Source organism: Doryrhamphus excisus, chromosome 20 (assembly GCF_030265055.1).
Source record: "Doryrhamphus excisus isolate RoL2022-K1 chromosome 20, RoL_Dexc_1.0, whole genome shotgun sequence".
NCBI classification, from domain to species: domain Eukaryota; kingdom Metazoa; phylum Chordata; class Actinopteri; order Syngnathiformes; family Syngnathidae; genus Doryrhamphus; species Doryrhamphus excisus.
In genome coordinates this window covers 7,233,281-7,256,041 of record NC_080485.1, presented here as the reverse complement: position 1 = coordinate 7,256,041, position 22,761 = coordinate 7,233,281, and the positions used below count along the sequence as shown (strand labels likewise).

Here is a 22,761-nt window from a genome sequence, read left to right as displayed (position 1 = left end):
GCAGAAACTCACTAATCATGATCAAGAATGGACACAAATACTCGCAATATTAAACAAGTGATTATCCATCCATCCATTTTCCTCCGCTTATCCGGGTCCGGGTCGCAGGGGCAGCAGTCTTAGTAGGGAAGCCCAGACTTCCCGGTCCCCGGCCATCTCCTCCAGCTCCACCGGGAGGACACAAAGGCGTTCCCAGGCCAGCTGTGAGACATAGTCCCTCCAGCGTGTCCTAGGTCTGCCCCGGGGCCTTTTCCCGGCTGGGCATGCCCGGAACACCGGGAAATCACCGGGAGGCATCCAGACTAGATGCCCGAGCCACCTCAACTGACTCCTCTCGATGTGAAGGAGAAGCGGCTCTACTCTGAGCCCCTCCCGCATGGCTGAGCTCCTCACCCTATCTCTTAGTGTGAGTCCAGCTACCCTATGGAGGAAACTAATTTCAGCCGCCTGTATCCGCCATGTCATTCTTTCGGTCATGACCCAAAGCTCATGACCATAGGTGACAAGTGATTATTGTACTACCAAATCAGCGTAATGAGTGCAAACCATCCCCTGAGGCCAACTGTGTCAACCCAGTGGAAAAATCCCATCTTCCCCAGAATGTCATGCACAATGAGGAAATAAAAACAAGCAGAGTGCTTACTTTTTGGCTGGAGTTGTTTTCTGAAGGTTCCACATCTTGAGTGTGTGATCTTCCGAGGCAGTGATCAGGACAGGCTCGACAGGGTGGAAGGTTAGGGCACGAATCCCGTCAAAATGGCTCCGGAGAGTAAATTTAGGATTCCAGGTTTTCCTCATTGCGTCCTTATTGTTGCCAATCTGAGGAGAGAGTCTCTAGTCAGAATTCACTTTCACTAAGGTTGTGTATGTTTATAGGAAATTCCAAAACAAAAGCTGAAAAGAGAATAAATGAAACTCTTGATTGTTCCTCTTAAAAATATAGTGACAGCGTCCGCAGATACGCTATCGACTCTACATCTTTTCGCTGACACCGTCAATTATTTCACTGTCTCTTTAAGCTCTATTCACCACATGCTCAGAAATAGTTCTGCTTCAGAATGATGGCCTTGTGGGATTTCAAATCTATTTGGCCCTCCTACTCACATCGTATGCCAGGCTGTCGGCCTCGTTGGCAACAGTGAGCCCGGCCAGCTCGCCAAGGCCCAGCTCACTCTCCATGGCCTCGTCTGAGCCCATAATGAACGACTTCCCTGAGGTGGGCGGGAAGGTCAGCGCCTCCACTGGAAATAAACAGACAGCTTGTGTCATCACATTGGTACAGGACAATTACAGGCAGGCTAAGACGTAGCGTGCATGTATATTCCAACATATTCACCTTCATCTGGTCGGCCCCCATCATGCTCGTTGAAGCGCACCACGTTTGGCCGGGATTGGGCGGTGGAGGGAGGCTGCATGTGGGACACATCCTCTGCATCTCTGAGGTTAGCCAGCATGTCCTGCAGCTTGGACCGGTTGGGTCCTGTTTAAAGCACACCATCAGGAATGGTGTTAATAAGGGACATAAATGAAAATGCAGAAGGAAAAGAAATATACCGCATGAAAAAGAAGGGAAAGCAGAACTGGTAAGAAATTGGAAAACAATTAGAAAGGAAATAAGGGACAGAATGGAAGTTAGCAGCAATGCTCGGTGTCAAAAGAGAGCAAAGTTGGGGTTTATCAGTAAATGTGGATGTGCGTGGATGGGAGTTGTTGTTTTTAATTTCTGTTGTGACATTGAATTATAAAAATAAAGCAGTTTCACCAGCTCAGTGTGAAGCAGCTCTGCTGTATGCAGGAACATGCATGAAGTTATACACAGTGCTTTTTACCTGTTAGATTAACACTAACCATAACGCTGTCGTCAAGTACGTGGCTGGTGTTGTAATACCTCAGCAACACAGATACCTTACTTAATTGACATCTGTTTATGTTGTTAGCAATGGATCCCTGGAAGTGCTTCTTGGGTTGTAAGGGAAAGGCACATTTGTTTACAATTTCTGCAGAGAGTGTATCTCGCCTACAGTGCATGCCCTTACAAGGAAGCCTGCCTATGTGTGACATCACAAACCTCCAGTTTTACAACGCCCTCTGAAAACGAGCGTTTTAAGCCATGCCAAACTTCTTTCAGGGCTCACTTGTGCAAACCTCTTTATCTGAAACGTTGGCATCGTATAACACGAAAATATGACGTTATAACTACATTTATAAGTCAGAAAAGTGGAAAAAGCATATTAGGTCCCCTTTAAGTAAAAAATATAGGCACGTTTTGTGTCCGTTTGCGTACAACTGCTTAGCTGATATCAACACTTGGACGGAAAAAAATTTTCTTAAACTTAATAGTGACAAAACAGATATTATCATCATCGGTCCCAAAAACATCACAACACCCACCCATAACTTCTATCTTCAATTTGACAGCGCCACCCTCACTCCATCCCCGCTCATCCGCAACCTTGGTATCCTCCTGGACCCCACCCTTTCATTTGAACCCCACATCAAACAGTTAACCCGGACTGCATTCTTCCATCTTAAGAACATAGCCCGACTCCGTCCATCACTTACATTCTCTGCCGCTGAATCCCTGATCCATGCATTCATCACAACCAGAATGGACTACTGCAACAGTATTCTCTACGGTACACCGTCCAAAACCCTCAACAAACTACAATATATTCAGAACTCCGCTGCCCGCCTCCTCACCTCCACCCGCTCCCGTCAATACATTACCCCTGTCCTCCAAAACATACACTGGCTTCCCGCTCCAACGCATTCACTTCAAAATTCTTCTCATAACCTACAAATCCCTCCACGATCTGACCCCCCCCCCCCCCCCCATATCTCCATCCACACAATCCCCCGCGTCCCCTTCGCTTCTCAGACTCCAACCTCCTGGCACTCCCCTGTAAGACCAAGCTCCGAACCTGGGGAGACAGAGCCTTCTCCATCGCTGCCCCCACCCTCTGGATCTCTTTGCCCCATTCACTCCGTGCTTGCCCTGACTTTCCCAGTTTCAAAAAACAACTAAAAACCCACCTCTTTAAATCTGTTTTTAATGTCTAACTTTTTAGATCTGACTGCTGTGCCCCGCCCCGCTTTTACTCTTGTTTTAACTGTGTATTAACCAATGAATGTTGTATTTTAACGTATCTTTTACTCTGTTTACTTGCTTTTGATAGCAGCCTGTTAGCATTCTCAGAAGTCACTGTACCCCGTCTCTGCCACCTGTCAATCAGGTCATCAGTAGGGTTGGGCCATCCTTTGAATTAGAACAATTCCAGTTCCGATTCCAATTACTCATTTTGATTTTTCGACTGCAATACTCAAGAGGCTTTACTATGAACTTGCCATAAATCTATTTTCACAGTAGTACACTTTCACAAAGGACGTTTACTTTTGAAAAAGCTCCTGAAAAAACATTTCCAGATATACGTATGTAGCTTATGTGTTAGTGAATGTAGGATTTTTTTATTTTTAATGAAACCCTTATGTTGTTACTTCAAGTACACAGGATGTAGTGCACATCACTCTTATTTTGAAGGTGGGTAATGTGTTGTGTAGGTGGAGAGGGGCTCTTGACTTGGGCTAAAATAGACGCGTCGTGTACATGAATAAACCTGCATCCTGCAGCCGTGGCTCCCCTCCTTTATTTACACAGAACTTCCACAACATCAGCGGGCAGACAGACGTCATTTATTGACTTTCCTGATTCTGACTGCTCATAGGAAGTCGGACATAGCAGGTCAAAAAAAATGTGGCACTGTTACTTTCCCCTTGAGGAATATCAATGCATGGATAAATATACGCACAGTAACATTTTCACTGCTTGTCACATGATGTACAAAGCAACTAATGTCAGTAGTCTGCTGGACAATTCTGCATCATTCTCAGGGTTTTCCTTGCTTTTCTTCCACATGTAAAACTATAATTTCTCTATTTTAAGTGTTTAATGTTACCATTTTTGGGTGGCCGGAATAGATTACTTAGATCTGTATTATTTTATTTAGTTTATTATAAAAATGTATTTGGTTAGAGTACTGTTCCGGTTTGGTTGCACCTTCTAGACGAGATTAATGACACTAACCAAGATTCCACCGTAACCCATAACACAGTAAAGTACAGAATAAATAATAATACAAATAAATTCAGCTATTGCTATTCATTTTATTTAACACTGCACTTAACCAAAAACATCACCTCAAAGCCAAGCACGTCTTTAAACTCAGGGCTTAAAATCTGATGTACTTATTTTATTCTGCACACTTGAGCAGTCGTGATAAAGCCACAGCAAAGTGTGCTGAAACTACCAAAGGAAAGGTATCATTGAAGCAAATGAGGGAGGAGTGGATTGGCTTCTCCATTTTCGCCACTAGTAGTCTGAAGTGTGTGTTTTCCGTGCAAAGTTACAACAGCAACACTGTACACCAGGGGTCTCAAACACGCGGCCCGTGGGCCAAATGTAGTAGCACTAGTTTGAGGCCCCCGCCTTGATATGAAAGTTTAATGTGTAAAGTTTGATATGGATGCTGTACGGTATCATGCACCCAGAAAAAATTATTACATTTGATTAATGTTCATGTTAAAGGTTAAATAACTTAATAGTTATCCTATTGAAGTGGTAAGTTTTTGGCTATTTAAGTTTAAAGGAAGGTATGAATGTGAGTGTGAATGGTTGTTTGTCTATATGTGCCCTGTGATTGGCTGGCGACCAGTCCAGGGTGTACCCCGCCTCTCGCCCCAAGACAGCTGGGATAGGCTCCAGCACCCCCGCGACCCTCGTGAGGAAAAGCGGTAGAAAATGAATGAATGAAGTTTAAAGGAAATAACTTAAAAGCTACCGTTTAGGTCGCTAGCTCTCTAGTTTGCGAGTTAGCATGTGTCTCAAGACCCTGCAGTTGCGCAATATGTTGTAAATAAAAAAAGTATAAATGTGACTATAGTCGTGTTTTGTCATGTCTACAGGGCTCTAATAATGCTTTGTTCATCCCACCAACTATATGTGGTTTCTTAAGTTTTTATTATTTCGTTTTATTATTATTATTATATTTATTTATTACTGATTGATAGATTTTCTTTATTCTTGATTTGTTTATTTATTTTCATCTTATTTTGTGCAGAAAAATAAAAAGTAAGATATTTGAGAACAGTGGAATGTTTTATCAGAGCTTTTATTGTAGAAAATCGGAACCAAAGCACTGAAAAAGTTTGTATATTTTTCTGTTTTTAATAAATGCGTTTGTTTGTTTTTTTTTTGGAAAACCTGATGCGGCCCAGCCTTGCCCAGACCCTAGCTCCAGTGGCCCCCAGGTAAATTGAGTTTGAGACCCCTGCTGTACACAATCATCATGGCTGCTGATGACAGTGCTAATACAGAGGAACATGATTGTGAGATAACATCACTCCGATATCGGAGTTTTTGAAAGAGACAATAGTATATACTGCAGACCAATACATTTGTGTGGGACAGAAAAACATGCAATGACTGAGTGAAAGGAAAAAGTGGTGACAGATTTGGCAATATGAAGCACAGAACAGAACCCATTCAGGATGAAACGACAGACAAGAAGAAGTCAGAGCAAAGCCAAGTAAAGGGCGTTTGATTGGAGCTTTTTGACTGAACTCAAGAAAGTGAGGCTCTGCGAAGAGAGGACAAGAAGGGAGGCAGTGAAGCCTGGCAGGACTTACTCTTCACCCCCTTTTTCCCCTTGCGTTCCTTTCTGTACTGCTCCTTGAGTTTGGTTATCAGACTCTGGTCCACGTCCCAGGCCTCAGATGTGGGACCTTGCTCGTCCTTGTCTACACAGGGGGGACAAAACCAGACCGAGAGGCTGTTGAGGAACTGCCAAGTAGTGAGCCCCAAAAGGCCCTATGGTGTGGGGGTTTTGGAGAGCAGTGTTTCTGCTGTGGTGATACTGCTCTGGAGGCTCAAGTAGACAGTGGGTATACAAGAGCATCTTTTCTTTAATCCGTTCACTCCTGCCTCAGAGAAATATTGACAACCTCACACGTATTCTTTATGTGCAGGATTTCCTGCCTGCAAAGAATTCTCCACTTTAGATATTTGGCTTGTGTATCAGGACAAATGTGTGTAGAAATACGCCCCACAAAGAGATAATTTAATTGTTGGAAAATTATGAAAGAATTGTTAAATTTTGTTTCACTGGAATTAGCCCATCGTGTATAGGCTTCTAACTGACCAACTCAATACTGCAACCCGTTTCCCTATGAGTCCACAATCATATTTGTATTTAAAGATACTATATATAGCTACATTATACTTTTCTTTAAATCTGTTTACAAGCCTGCTAAGATTGAAGTGAAATTAGCACATTGGAACAAGTAAGGCCCAAATACAAAGAAAAAGCCCAGCGTTTTTCAGCCCGTTTTTGTCTGGCTTTAGTCTGAGGACAAGTGGGGGACGTAAACATCAGACTGATTAAAGACACAGGATGTCAGAAATTGGTGTCACAGGCCGGCTATGGAAACACACAGTGGAAGACGGCACACAATATGAGATCAATTCCATTGGTTGTGATTTATGAGCACAGGACAAATGAATGAAAAGTACAACAAAGACATTACACATAAGAGTCAAATTAGGAAATGGAAATAAATAGCTATCTCTTTCAAATCTGAATATTGCATGTGTATTCATTTGTATAATTCCTCCAGACTCACCCCAGTCGGTCCCGTCGCCCGTGCCTCTGCACTCAGGAGAGATGTCCATCTCGTCAGGACTCGACAAGAAGTCAAAGCCCTTCAGAGCATCTTCTGTGTCTGGGTCCTCGCTAGTGTCCATGCTGGCTGGCGGTGTTGATGATGATGGCTTCTTCCTAATGATCTGTACGGGACATGCAGAAACATCAATTATATCATTAATAACCTTGTGATTATCAAGTCTATTCTTACCGTCCGGGACTCCACATTAGTCCTATCTCTCCCCTCGCTATCTTCGTCATCATCCTCGTCACTGAACTCAGCTGCCGCATTCTCGATGAACTTGAAGGCCTCCAGTACTGCGCTTGTGTCCGAGAGCTCAGTTTTCCTGTTGAGGAGTATTGGTGCATTGATAAACACATTCACAGTAACAATTTCAATACTGCTGGAAAATGGCAGACAAAAACATTCAGTGAGTGACCTCATATTAAACTGCATCTTATTCATAGAGCTGTTAGCTGTTTCTAGCAGCCACTGGATTAGTTTCCAACAATTACTTAAGTTAACAGTACTACTATGAACCACAATGGCAGCAGAAATACTCCTGGGTGCGTGTTTTGGTAAGATGACAAGCAGTACTGTAGGAGGATCTTACCCTCGAGTGCCCATGCTCTTTGTCGACGTGTCTGTCCCATTGACCAACGGCTCGGGACCCATACGCTCACCAGTCTTCCCACTTCCATCGCCGGCTAGTCCTAACAACGCCCGGACACGCTGTGACTTCACATCTAAGATGGTGTCTGTGTAGCCCACCTCCTGAAGGTATCTAGAAGATGACACATTTAAATAGTGAGGTGGTTGTTTGAGGTCCAGCCCCTGTGGACTTGACTGATTCTCCTGCAAAGTGAGAAAAATTATGTAATGGCATTGAAAAAATTGAAGAATGCATTTTTTTGGGGTAATTTCACACCACCACCAGCGTTTGGAGCTTCAACGGCACCCTGTGTGAGACCCTGCCATTTAGTGTCACTGAAATGAAGCAAACCGCTGAGTCAACTGTTTCACCTGCACAGATGACGGTGAGTGTGTAGCTAAAATGCTCATGTGTGATTGTACCCCAGAAGATGCCGACGCAGCCACCTGCTGCAACTACTTGAAGATGATACTTACTGGGCAACTTCATTTTGTTCAAATAATACACCACTCCTGCATGTAGGATTAACTAGCTAAAACCGTCACCTGAATTGGGTATCAAGTATCAATTAAAAAGCAGAATACTGTGTATTACTACAGTAGTGCTGCTGGTTTGTTGTACATTTCATTTCCGATTGATGAATTTATTACTTAGTAATCACTTTATTAAAATTATTGAGGTATTTAATGTCACTAAATTGTAGTTCAGAGACGGTTTAAGCACTGGCACAACTTCAAAAGTACCAGTTGTGCCCTGGTATTGAATAATATGTAAATGATATCCAACCCGAGTGCCGACTAGAAAAAGTCTGATTAACAGCATTTTAGACAAGATGATTCTCATCATATTAACACTTTGAATCACAAAATATGGGCTGTGTGATCGGCCAGCATGTTGGGGCAGATGATGTGTGAGGCTGCAGTGTGGAGACGAGAGAAAGATCTTCCTCAGCTTAAAGGGACGACATGGCAAAATGACTGGGTGAACAGATTTAGTCTAGGATCTATGAAAATTCAAAAATTTGGATGAACAATCCAAGGAAAAAGCCTAATAAACTCCGACATAGCACAACAAAATTCTGAGATGATGGGATTTCACCAAGATCCAGCATGTCAAATGTAAAATCTGGATCAGATCTAGATTTAACATGCCAATTTCTGACCTTGCTTACACATAGATTATCTTGTTTAATCCTAATAAAATATTTATGCCAGATAAAATGAATGAAAAAAATACATCCACGCTGATAAAAACAACCTTCTGTGTACTCAAACGACAGAGAAGTAATGACTGGTGCTGCCCATGTGAGGGTGCTCTTGTCCATGGACAAAGAAGTACACCTTACACACCAACAGTAATTTGTATGCAGTCATGCATGCCAGGTAGTTACATTCACACCTCATGCGTGTTTTGCAGCCCCCCCCCCAAAAAAAAAACAACAACAACTGTAATCCTAATATGAAGATTTGCGTTCTTACTGTCTGAGGAGCTGACGGCCTTGTTTCCAGGACAGTTGATTGTTCAATGATCCAGAAGTCTCGTTCTCATTCGTCTCGTCTGGAGGAGAAGAGAAGGACACAAATCAGGGCTCCGCAAAGAGCATGGCCTGACATAATTTCCACTCGCTGAATTCAACCCAAACATTCTTGCATCACCACATTATGGCAACAGCAGTTATTTCACTTCCAGCGTCTCAACAGAATGAGTGAATCAGTCAATAGAATTATATATAATATTGCTTAGTTTTATATGCCATACAGGAAAGAGCAGTGATGTGCTTATGCTTGCAGTATCCAGTATCCTCTAATAATACCGTAGGACTCAAAGCTCACTGTGATATTCATTATCATTCGCGCTCTGCTTGGGAGTCAGCTGGAACGTTTGCATAGGCCATAGATAACTAACAACCATTTGGATGGGGGTGGGACGGGTGTATCACAGGGGGGTTGGGGTGGTAGTGCCACATACCTAGAGTTGTTTGGAAGTGGGTCACATGCCTAAGTCGGGGAGGTGAGCGTTGGGCAGATGTGTCTCCATATGAGCAACACCTCCCACTTTGTGTCTCTGTGCCACCCACCCCTCACCACCTAACACCTCTTCCCTCACCTCCCGTCATCAACACTTCAAGGGTTTTGGAGTTTGAACAGCATTCATGATTAGAGAGGATTGGGGAAAAGAATGGAACTTCATGACAGCACAGGGCTTGACCATAATGGGCTATTCAAATAATAATAATAATAATAATATATGGGGGTAGTGGCATACAAAAAGTGATTCGTTCACATCCAATATACACTAGTGATCCTGTTTACACTGAAGTAAATCATGATAAATGCCTTAAATCACTTACTGTGCACTTGTTAGAAAATGGCTTTGAACTACCATGTGGAAATAGGAACAATTTACATTTAAACAATGTATTATTCAGTACAAAAAGTCGCAAACTATGGGTGTCTCATGATGATGTTACCTTGATAGATGTAACTTGAAGTGATTATACAGTATTTACAAAATTAGGTTATTACTCCCAATTCTGTTTATCACAATTTTCGTGATTAGCAAAACAATACTCATAGAGGTACAGAGTTTCTTGTACTGCAGTAGAGGTATGAAAACTGCTTGTAAATAAACACATGGGTTACATAGTTGTGTGACAGATTGATTCCCTAACACAATACTAAATGTTGCCTAATGGCAGAAATGACACTGTTTCCATATTCAAGGACATAAAAGGAAACTATGGAGACAAACAAGATTGGACATGAATGAAGCCTTTGCATGTAAAACGGTGATGTCATGAAAAGGTATGCGAACACAATAACAGTGATTTAGCAGACAAGATGGAGGCAACCGCAAACTTACCGGAATCGTAGCTTGGAGGTTTCACATCTCCTTGATTTAATTCTGTCCCATATTTTAATTTATGGTACTTTGCTCTGTAAGTAGAACAAATGATAAAGATTCACATGAGCAAGGCCCACACAAGGCTGATTAGACAAAGCTGCAATGAAAAGCAAAAATCTGAACATTACATTTCAAATGTATTCAAGGAAAACTGCACTTTTTTTGGAATTTTGCCCATCATTCACAATCCTTATGTGAAAAATCAACACATATTTATTTTCCTTTTCTGTGCATTATAACTCGAGAAACCGAGTTAATATGAGCTAGCTAACATTGAGACACACCTATTTCGATTATTCCCTGTAAAAAAAACATTGCATCGTTTGATATACATACTGTGATCATGCATTAACACATACAGTGATGATAACATGTAATAGTTGCAGTATATTGACATATTTTGATGGTTTAAAACACACTAATACACATACTTATGCTAGTTCTGTCAACAGTAACAGCAGCAATGTCGGCTCTCATTGGGATGTGTTCTCAGAAAACAAATTAACGATGGCACTTTGAAGTAGTTTCCTACTTTCTTGCATCAAATTCACACATGTATTAGCAGCCCAGCCTCGTTCCAAAGAGTACTTTCACACCTTTCAGTTCCCACAGCTCCAGCACACGACTCTCTTCATGTTTTAAATTCATTTAGAGTCAGGTACAACCTACATTCAAACCAATATCTCACACCACTTTTCAGAAGCTCTTGGAGACGTGACCGGTTGCCAAGCAACCGGCGAAAGTGGTGGAGTGGTAGTAATTCTGGGTTAAGCGTTGCTTCTGAGGCAGTCGTGTGCTCTCACACTGGGGAAAAGTGGATAAATACACATTAAGAGCTAGAGGACAATCCCACGCTTGAAAGACCGGCCAATGAGATTCTTCAAATTGTAGGGGAAGTCTAACAGATCAACAGCTCAACATTGCCTTCTATAACTAAACGAAAAATGAAGGTACTACCATGATATTACAATTCTAAAAAAAAATCTAATCACAAGTGGACATCTTGAGACCCAGTTGTGAGCACTCCGAACACTGGGAGATCTGCACACTCAGCACTTTGACGTTGTCAATAGTGATTGTGACTTTAACCTTCATTCTTTGAGAAGAAAAGTGTGGCCTGGGCAACACCGTGGGACCATATAATGTCTTCTGTGCAAGCAGAAATAAGTAAATATAATCTGTGGGTCTGTTTGGAAAAACACAGTATATGAGCTCCTATGCTCACATTAACCTCTAAGTAGGTTTGGTCAAACAAGACGTAGAAATTGTAATGGAAGTGATCAGTATTCCATTCATATGTGGAATGCTGTTGTTCTATGGAATAAACACTGTACTGAAACCAGTGCACATTTTGGAGGCGAGAAACAAGGAAAAGAGACACACAGTCATAAGGCAAAACATTCAGGTCGGCAAAATTATCAAGTTAATTTTAATTTATTGTGTGATTTATTTATTATTGGGGCTGCACGGCAGTCAAGTGGCTAGCATGCAGGCCCACAGTTAGGAGACCCAAGTTCAATCCAACCCTCGGGCCATCTCTGTGTGGAGTTTGCATGTTCTCCCTGTGAGTTTTCTCCAGGTACTCTGGTTTCCTCCCACATTCCAAAAATTCCAAATTGTCCAATGGTGTGAGTGTGAATGGTTGTTTGTCTATATGTGCCCTGTGATTGGCTGCCGACCAGTCCAGGGTGTACTCCGCATTTCAACAGCTGGGATAGGCTCCAGCACCCACGCGACCCTTGTGAGGATAAGTGGTAGAAAATGAATGAATTAATAATTTATTATTATTAGTGCCCATAAAACAGTTTTATTCTTTTTGAATGAGAAATCTTGTCATATTTTAATCTTTCAAGACCTTGTGACACCCCTAATGTGTGAGAATGTCTAGGTGGAGGAGTAAAAACTGTTTTACACGCAAGGACCAAGTAAGATGGTGACAGGCCGGTACACTTAAGAATATAAATCTTTGGATTTCTCAAGAAAGAAAGCTATGGCAGTGACCTTGTTTTGCCTAAAGAAAAAATAATACATTCTCGTCCTCATTCTGACCATCTTGCAGACACATATTCCCTGAGACGTCACTCAACTCGACCCGGGAGAATGTCACACCACTACCAGCTTCTGCTGACATCAGCTGAGACACTGTAGGGGATTTTCTCATGAAATGATAGCATTACTGAATGAAACACACCCACAGGTCCAACAGTTGATTTATTGACCTGTGAGAACCACTTCCACTCTACCTTTTCCGCATTTCTCTGGGCAAAGAGGCATTTTTTTGCAGCAAGGAAATTGTGTAAACCATGGTTGTAAGCAACTTGCAGAGGTTTATGAGTTTGTAGGAGGGTTGCAGCAGCAGTAGGCGTTATGGCACTCACCTCTCTTGCTTCAGCGCATACTCCAACATTTTGATCCTCCTCACAAGGTCTTTCTTCAGATTCTCCTGGCCCTTCCTCTCCCCTTGTAGGAAGGCAATTTGAGCCTGAAAATGCAAAAATAGGTGGCATTTTAGAGGAAGAGAAGAAACACATCCATCGCTTTTATAAATAGACATTTGGTTGGTTTGCTGGTATCCTGTGATAGATGTGCAGTTTCTTGGAACAAAGACCTGATGTGAACCTCCACAAGGGTACAGCACATCAGAGAAAAACTACTTTTGTGGAGACTGAAATAGGACGATGTCAAATCAATATGCGTGGCAGGATGGGAAACAATAAGTAAATGTGTTCCCTTCTATTTTAATCGAACCTACTCGCTGTCCTACGCTATAACAGCTCCCTCCTCCAGAAAATCATCTTTTTAACAGGCAGCAGCTGTTGACGAACTCAGTTTTGAGTCAGCATTACACACACACACACACACACACACACACACACACACACACACACAATATAACACTTTTTCACAACACTGTATACCCGTTCATACAATACATTACTTAACATTGTTTTCACTCATTTTTACAGTGTGGAGGCTTTATTTTGTTGTGGCGCTGCACCACCATCAATTACATGTAGCGAAAACCCTGCTCGGTATGGGTATACTTGGCTATGGTTCAATTAATAATTGATACAATGAATTGACTGTGTCAAGTTGATAGTTGAATAATTGCATCTTGAATCAACTGAGGCAAAAATAAAGGGAACTACTTGACCGCAACTAGCAGAGGACTTGATTTAGTCTCAACAAACAAAATAACATGAATTAATGGAAGTTGAGCTGCATACATGCAGACGTCATCTGTGGCACACCAGCTTGGAGTTACTCTGATCAATATCAGCAGCATCGATTGTAAACATGACAATGATTGTTAACAATAATTGTTCATTTTTCCATGCAATTCATCACTCATCACCAGTGTGCAGTGTGACTTGTTTTACTTCCACAAGGATTTATTTTTATTTGACTTTGGAGCAGCTCTACACTCCGGTAAAGAATGATGACATACTAACAAAATGCAATGCTTACTTTGGATTAACTATGGCAGACAAATTGGTAGAAAGGAGCAAAAATAAGATGGGGACGCATCCCTTTTTTTGTTGTTAATGTCCCAGAGGGAATGAAAATGGAATTCCTGCATTGGAATCTAAAGCAGAGGATGGTGTGAGTTTGAGTGGGCTGGACGACAAGTTCACACGGATACCAAGCGGAGCTGCTGCAGCCTGCAACAATGAGTCATGACTGCATTTCAGTCTGGCTCAGATTGAAGGCAGCACTCTAACCGTGCGGTTCCTCTGCAAACTAACTTACCACTGGACTGTTCACTCACTCAGTGACAGTTATTGGCTGTAAAATAATGACAAATAAACATTTTCCATGCATGTCAACTACTGATGATTTTCAAAATCAAATCTATCTGTCATGTCTGCTGTGATTAATGACTTATTCATCATCATCCCTGACTTGACAATGCGTTGAATCCGTTCAAATGCACCCTGCACCGACAACAATGTTAGCAATGTTCACAATGTGTCTGGCTTTCCACATAAATCAAGGCACACTAGTGTAAAGGCAGCTAGAAAAACAGCTACAAATGCGTTAAAAGGCCCCTAGAGCACATTTTATTTATGAGTTCAGTTGAAATCATTCACAGTTAAATAATTAATGTCAACAAAGTACTGAATCAATCATACAATCCCCCTGTGTTGAACTTTTCTATGGAAATAAGTTTGGAAATAAGTTCGGGTCTAATAAAATCTCATCCCAAATTCCATCATCCCTCGTTTATCACGGTCAATTGGTCCAGATCAGACCATGATAAAATACTGTGATATAGGATTCAATGTTAATAAATGTTGTATTTTCATAGTGAGAGCACAGTTAAACTTTCTAAATATGTTTTATTAAACATTTTAGAGCCCTGTAGACACAAAATAACACCCCTATAGTTACATTTACAATGCCGGTTGTTTACATTTCATCACACAACTCTTATGCTGCAGGGACTCAACACAGTGGCTAGCTAGTAAGTTAGAAAGCTCGCCAAATAATCTCTAATTTATTTCTTCTAAACTTAAGATGCCAAAAACTTACCACACCATTTCATTCACATAATGTCAATTTCCGCCAGAGTTCACGTTTAACAGTGGTTTCCATTTGCAACTATTAGTAACATGGAAATCATAGGGCCCTTATAAGTGCATGCTGGTGAGAGAGATGAGGCACATGTTGTAAGTGTTGTTTGAATAATACTGACTGTAGCTTATGAATATTGTCTCCAAAAATAACATCCTCAGGCTTCAAATCTAATATCAGTCAAGACCAATGCCTCATGGAGTTGAAAATATAGCACAAGAAACTGATGTGTTCAACCACACAAATTCTTAATTTAGATAATTACGCAGTTCCTTTCCACCAACTCTCTTTCAACTCCCAGACATGATTCCAAAGAGAGTCACACCTGATATCTACTGTTCACTTCCTTATCCACCTGACGCACTGGACCGGAGACCCCGGGACTTCTGTGGTGGCAGACACTGAGAAGACTGAAGCTCTGTGAATCTCTGGCTCATCATCTATACCCCCGATCAAACATTAACCTTGGGAGGAATGTAATGAGTCAACTAAGGCTGTAAAGAGACACAGGAAGCTTTTAATCCTGGCCTCACACTGAGTGCATTATTGGGCTACGGGATAAGAGCTCCTCAGTGTGTCCGAGTGAGGGACATGTAGAACAGGGCGTCCATCTAGAGCAGGGGTCGGCAACCTTTACTATGAAAAGAGCCATTTTACCCCCTCGCACACTAAAGAAAAATAAACTGGAGCCGCAAAACATATAGTATGTTTAAAACAACATTAGAGGGAATTTGGGGGTATCAAAGTAGTTCAGATAAGAAAAGACGAGTTGGAGTACTCTTGCTAGTATTGGAGATAAACGTACATAAATAAAAAACTAAATAAAAACTACTGTAAACTTACCTGATTTATTTACTCTGGTGCAAACAAGTTCCCATGTCGCTGTTTTTAAATGATCTCTAATTTAGTTTTGAGAATTGTCAAATAGCTCCGGGAAAGTATTACTTATTTTCCTTCATATACTGAACTGAATAGCAGTCAGAACTCAGTCAGGATGCATTCATGGTCTCAGACAAAGTTGGATTTTTTAAAACTCATTACAAAAGATGTGTATTTTCCCCACTCGGGTGTTAAAAAATATTCAAGCATCGCAAAGGGAGCCACAACAAAGAGGATGAAGAGCCACATGCGGCTCTGGAGCCGCAGGTTGCTGACCCCTGATCTAGAGTGTGGGGCTTTTCAGAGACAGGAAAAGGAGAGAGTAGTGATGGGGTAATGGCTACAGAGGACAACAAACATAAGACACACAATTTTGCGAAAGCCAAGGTAAGAAAATGTGTCATGTCATTTTTACAGTCTTAGTTAACTAAAATGAACAAGGAAAAAAAGATGAGAGACCAATGTAAGTGGATTATACACATCCATATTACTATAATTAAAATATGGTTCCAGATCTCCAATACAAAGAGTCCATTGGTTGATCTGGAAACATTCTACGCAGTGAAATGCAGACTTTTCCACAGGAATGTATGACAATACTCATACAGCCTCGGTGCTTCCACACATGGTGCACCTTTGAGACTAGCTGGTGTAAATCACATATTTGCAAAGCAAACACTCATTCTCCTGATGAGCGCAGTTAACTCAGCGACCCACCATGACCCCACCAGCAACATGATGGTCAACCTGATAACTTGCCAAGTACATTCCACACATGCCATTAAACTGGTGGATAAAAGGGTAAAAAGAAGCCAAACTACAGGGGCCAGACAGGTGTAGGGGCGCTATCAATAATACCACTAGTAAAAACAAATTCAGAGAGGCTCAAGCATGGTTGTTTCCTTGGGGTGGGTTATCATTTGTATTCATGTTACTTAACAGTACAATTACTACTACTTAGAAATTCATCAGTATTATTGTGGGGAATTTAGGAACTGGCTTCCATACAAGAGCTCAAGAGTCACACAATCTCAGATTGAGAGAGCGCTAACACTGATGGCATGTGTGAGGTTTACACTGTGCCTTGTCGCCATCAAACAAACTGCAGCATTGAATACTCATGCATTTTGATAGCCTTGTGTTAAGATGAGAAATAGCTGTGCTAAGACCTGGAGCTCAACTTCTTAAAATACAGCGTGGTTGTGAGGTGCACTGGAGTTTGTACGGATTTTGTATTAATTTTCAGTCAAACCGCTGCCTTTGTCCTCGTGTTTCATAGACATGCTGTTTTCTTTGAGTCACAGCTTCCCAGTTGAGCTTTGTTTTACACTGTGCCATCACACTACTCAAGTCAGCTCTGCACTGCAATGCTTTAAAGTGGCACAAATGCAGTGCATCATCCTTCACTCAGGTTACAAACTGTCGGTTTCTCCATTTCACACTTCTATGTTAAGACCCAGTTTACATGTACTCTTTCTAATTCGATGGTGAGCCAAGTGCTGTGTGCCTTTGATACACTGGGAGCAATTGTGGTCATTTCAACTTGTGATTAGATTAGACTACATTAGAGGAAGAAGACACTACATGCCAATATGGGTCAATAGTAGGCAGATCGGACTGAATGATAACAAGTTATTTCCTGTAGTTGATAACATTTTAATGTGCAAATGACTTCTGCTTTGGTTTTTGTGGTTATGTTGTCAAAGGAAACTTTAAAAATCTGCATTGCGATGGCTTGCTTTGGCCAATACTTGAAAATACATTCTGCCACACAGGGAATGATAAATGCACATTTCACTACCCAACTGAATAAAGTATGATTAAGAATGCTGATCATGACTTTCCACTTTTTACTATTCCTTTGTTTGGGATGCTGACAGCAGCGGTGGCCTTCAATACTGAGGAACTGAGCACGCCGCTGTTCACTGATTGGTCGACAGAGGATTATCCACCTCCTTACATGTTACAATGGGTATAAAAGGAAACAAAACAATACCGTGAAATACTCTGGATTACAACAAAAGGAAGATTCAAAGCCATGTTTTCTTGTGTACGTGTATCAGCATCCTAATACTGTAGTTTCTTAGGCCTGTCTTTGTTACAATGGATGCATGTACTCTCTTTACTAAATTGCATACTGCAGCATTTCCCTTACCATTATATTGGGAGTGCGGCTCATTTCTGTCTCTACATGGTCGCGCAATTTTCTTTTGCTTTCTGAATAGCTGATTGAAGCTACATGCGTGTATGTTAACCAATGAAGTCAATTGGCCCAAATGAAGCTGTTAGAGAGCCAACCTCAGAGAGTACGAACACGGAAGCAGCTGCTGCCCTTTGGCCTCTTCTGAGTGGGTGTGGCTCTGTAGGCTAGAAAAGCCCATCACTATCTGGACTGGCTTTCAGGCATGTCAAACAGCTTCACTGGACATTAAGACATAGCAGTACATACCTTCAACTCTACATTACACCTCCTATTTCAGCATTAGAAGACCTGAGAATTTTCGTTGTTGTTACTCGTAACCCTGGACAAGGAAATGAAATCTTTCTTTTTAAACTACAAAACTGTGACTAGCGGGAGTAGTTCAGCTCAGAAGCCCAGACTTTAAAAAGAACATTTTATAGGACATGCTGTTATCTGGACAGAGTGGCTATTTGTCAAAGACTGCAACAGTGACTTTGTGGTACCTCTAATGACCAGCTTGGTATAACTATGAGTTTATGAGAAAGAATGTGAGTATTCAGTCTTGTGATCTTCGCAAGTCCTGAAATTGAGCTTTTGTTGTATTTTCCCAAGCTGGTGTACATGCAAGAAAAGTAAAAATAACTACAGCTTGGGGAGTGGACAAAATATTGAGTGAGGAATGACAGTGACAAGCCATTTCTGAATTTCTGAATGCCGCAGTAAGTGAGCGTGTATGTTTGAGCTTGGCACAGAGTGTCTTTTTCCTGCGCTATCCAGCCAAATTGGCCCCTGACTTTTTTTTTTTAGTGCAAGTCAACATAAGAACACAGTAATAAGTCATCTTACCAAGGCAGGCTAATACCAAGCTTCTCCAGCAGCTAAATGTAGTTGTTGCTGACAAATTACAACTACAAAACACACGCTATTGTTCATGTGAGTTTTTCTTTTTGGAATAAGATAGACGTTTCCGAGTGCGTCCATGTTTCAGACTGCACCCACACAGCGCCAACTTACACTCTGAGCCACCTTCAGCCTTCTGCGGGGTGTCAAATTATGGCAGCAGACAGATTCTTCGGGCAAGGGGATATAGCATGGAGCAGGGATTCCCCCATTACAAGAAGGACACTAGTTTGAGGCCCCCGCCTTGATATGAAAGTTTAATGTTGGTGCGGCCCGCGCAAGTTTGATATGGATTCTGTATGGTATCATGTACCCAGAAAAATTATTACGTTTGATTAATGTTCATGTTAAAGGTTAAATAACTGTTAATAGTTATCCTCCCTATCCGTGTGGAAGTGGTAAGTTTTTGGCTATTTAAGTTTAAAGGAAATAACTTCAAGGGTACCGTTTAGGTCGCTAGCTTTCTAGTTTGCGAGTTAGCATGTGTCTCAAGACCCTGCAGTTGCGCAATATGTTGTAAATAAAAAAAGTATAAATGTGACTATAGTCGTGTTTTGTCATGTCTACAGGGCTCTAATAATGCTTTGTTAATTTTAATCTGAAAAAAATAATTTGTCTACCCACCAACTATATGTGGTTTCTTAAGTTTTTATTATTTGCTGTTTTATTATTATTATTATTATTATTATATTTATTTATTACTGATTGATTGATTTTCTTTATTCTTGATTTGTTTATTTTTCATCTTATTTTGTGGAGAAAAATAAAAATTAACATATTCACAGAGAACAGTGGAATGTTTTATCAGCGCTTTTATTGCAGAAAATCGGAACCAAAGCACTGAAAAAGTTTGTATATTTTTTTGCTTTTAATGAATGTGTTTTTTTTTTTTTTTTTTTGGGAAAACCTGATGTGGCCCAGTCTCACCCAGACCCTAGCTCCAGTGGCCCCCAAGTAAATTGAGTTTGAGACCCCTGATCTAAGGGCTGTCCCATCTCGGACATAACTTGTTTTCTGCCTTGAGACTGAGACAGGACATCAAGGTGATGAATGATGTGTTTAAGAAAATACTACAATATTGACAAGGACACTCTTGGTCTTTTTTTTTTAAGTTAGGTGTGATTGATTTGGCCAAAATCTAGAGCTTTCCAATTCACACAAGACATTTTCACCCGAGAGGTAATCTTTTTTTTTTTTTATTATTATTTATACAGTACCCTTGGTGCACTTGTGTCATTCTGTCAGCATCCTTAATATTCCTCACAGATATCCACTCCATTATGAACTACCATTAAAAAAATGTGTCAGCACTTAAAATCACAATCAATACACGTACTTCCTGGGTATTTCCAACCCCCTTCCTGACATATTACAGAATAAATTATAGCACAGCTCATGTATTATCACTCATCAGCTAGTAGTAAGATGCTGGCGGTTCCCGGGCAAGTGCTGATTAAAATAATCAGTGTCTTGTCAAGTTCACCAAGAATAAAATATCAGTGCTTCCCACACCTTCATTTAAAACAATTTTTTGATTTGTCGCTAACTGTTGAGAATATTTCATAAGAGCCTTATTTTGAAACCTTTTGAACCTTTGAAAGTCTCACTTCCTGTTTGTGTGTCTGAACACCGGTTTAAATCATGGTTGACAGTGTGAATACAAGCAAAGCAAATGTTTTCGATTTAAATTGTATTATTTAAACACCAACTAATTGTGTTAGGTGGACTAGAGTTATGCTACACGTTCTAAAAAGTGTCGCCCATTGAGGTATCCTAATATCCTAAGCATGGGGTCTCTCATCAACGGATACTTGATGAGGGAACCCACTTAGCCTCTTAACCCGCTTAGCCCTCAAATGACTGACTTCATGGCAAAATCAATTTGTCAGAAATCGCGTTCTAGTGGAGATGATCCATCATTATAGGTCTACTAACAACAACGTCAAAGAGCTGCAAACTTTCACAGGCACGAATGAACAAAAGAACTTGACCAAGACAATGTATTGATTATCTATGACCACTCGACTTGAGAGTTGAATCTTAACAGACACAAGCCTCTGCATTACAAAGCATCAACACAACAAGTTGAGTAGCTGAGATGTACAGTATGGTTTCAGGGCTGCCCACATACACGGGAGTGGCTCTTAGTGGGACCTAACAGGCTTGCTGGACAACATTCTTGTGAGCTGTGGGGTTTGTCTTATGCCCAAACAGCAAAATAAGACGTGTAGTCAAATGTCCTTGATTTAATGTTGAAACAACCAATAACAAAAAAATGATAAATTCCTACTATTTGTCTGTCCCATTAAGAGTAAATTTCATTTAAGAGTAATTTCACAGAATACATTACAAATTACCGATGATAAATTACATATATATTATAGAAGTATCATCTACATTTTTAATTACGTGGCGTTTCCCACAGGACTACAATCGCAAGAAGGTGTAATCATCTAATTTGCATTATGCACGTGCATCACACATACAGTTGTCCCTCGCTAAATCACAATATGACATGACATGACATGATCTTAACAGGGCGTGAAGTCATCCATGGCATGTATGACATGGTAGAGTGAAAAAAAGTTTTTCTCCCATTTGGTGTGGAAGTGGTAAGTTTTTGGTTTCTGTCTTTTTCCCCCCACTCTGTGCCAACTAGTAACTCACTAGCATGCGATGCTTAAAGCTGTGGCCATGTCATGTGTCCCCGCAGTGATCCCGTAGCCTATGCATTTATTTGTGGCGGGTTGCACAGAAATAAACACTTATTTACATTCAGTGTTTCCCAGCGGTTGACAGCTTAGTGAGAGCGGCAGCGTGACAAAGCGTATAGCAATTGCTCCTTCAGAGTTATATTTCACAAACTTCACAAATAATAGAACGCACTAGAAATTGCATTCAATACAATTCCTGGGAATACTTCTCTGCCTGTGATTCAGAGAGCAGATGAGAAATGGTAAAGGTGTGGCCATATGGAGACGTAAATGGCACGTTGGCATGGAAATGAGATTAGGTCTTTTGTTCAATGAAAGAACCATGTATAGACCTGTTATAAAACATATTGTAGGGCTAAAAAGGCAGTGAGTTGTCAATTAGTTAGTGTAGAAGTGCAAATACATACAAATCTATTGTACTCAACGTGTAATTTGTTGCATTTTTCTGGTTTCAGTTTCGAGTTCTGTTGGTACAGTACAGATAAATAAATACATACTTATTCATCAGTATTTCAAATCAAGAAGACATTAAAACAGTTCTGTCCCCTAGGAGGGCATGACAGAAAATAATTGAGAAATAAACCCAACTAGACAGCACTGTGATTTACCCATAATTTCCTGGATAAATGATACAAAAAACAGACAAATGAATGGGAAACAAACCCAGAATAATACCACACAGCAATTCAAAATGTTTACTATAAACAAGAGATAAGTCTGGTATGCTGCACTGCACTAACCCGACATTTAAATAACATTCAGAGCATCAACCAGTCTTTGGGGAAAGATACCAACCAAAGCTGAGCCAAAAATTGATTGTGCAGCAGTTTGCCGCCACAAACAAGCCATTTAGCAACCTCACTATGCTTTGCCAGAGTTGTTGCTGCAGACCAACAGAAGGTTCAAAACACTGGCCACACTGACAGTTGAAATCTATGATCATGGCCAGAATATTTACTGGCAATCTATACAACCAGGGTTTCTCATACTTAAGGCTGGCACCTAATGTGGGTCAATTTTTATTGGGTCACTGATTGCGAGAGCACAGTACTGAAAGCTATTAAATCAATTAGGTGACTTCCTGTTACACGATTTTAATGTAGTATATCACTACTACTTGCTCCTGTATTTTCCCAAAGGTCTTGGGCATCATCAAGATTACTGGTAAAATTGGGAAAAGCCTTAATGTTCATCTTTGAACTCTGCCATGCAGGTCATTGTTGTCTAGTGTCTTTCTTATGGATCCTGAATATTGACCT

At 40.9% G+C, this 22,761-nt stretch overlaps 1 protein-coding gene across 2 annotated transcripts in view; it reads right to left on the bottom strand.

The window, feature by feature from the left end:
• The window catches only part of LOC131107880 (striatin-like), a 30,292-nt gene that overhangs the window by 4,740 nt on the left and 2,791 nt on the right, over positions 1-22,761 (bottom strand). Inside the window, exons 2-11 of one of the 2 annotated variants that reach the window (XM_058058325.1) lie at positions 12,631-12,734; positions 10,211-10,284; positions 8,827-8,905; positions 7,310-7,480; positions 6,907-7,042; positions 6,676-6,838; positions 5,683-5,793; positions 1,337-1,480; positions 1,105-1,241; positions 644-819 (exon numbers count right to left, since the gene is read on the bottom strand). In XM_058058325.1, coding sequence (XP_057914308.1) covers positions 644-819; positions 1,105-1,241; positions 1,337-1,480; positions 5,683-5,793; positions 6,676-6,838; positions 6,907-7,042; positions 7,310-7,480; positions 8,827-8,905; positions 10,211-10,284; positions 12,631-12,734 — 1,295 coding nt within the window. The remainder of the gene's footprint in view (positions 1-643; positions 820-1,104; positions 1,242-1,336; positions 1,481-5,682; positions 5,794-6,675; positions 6,839-6,906; positions 7,043-7,309; positions 7,481-8,826; positions 8,906-10,210; positions 10,285-12,630; positions 12,735-22,761) is intronic. The other variant, XM_058058326.1, reaches the window with a different exon arrangement.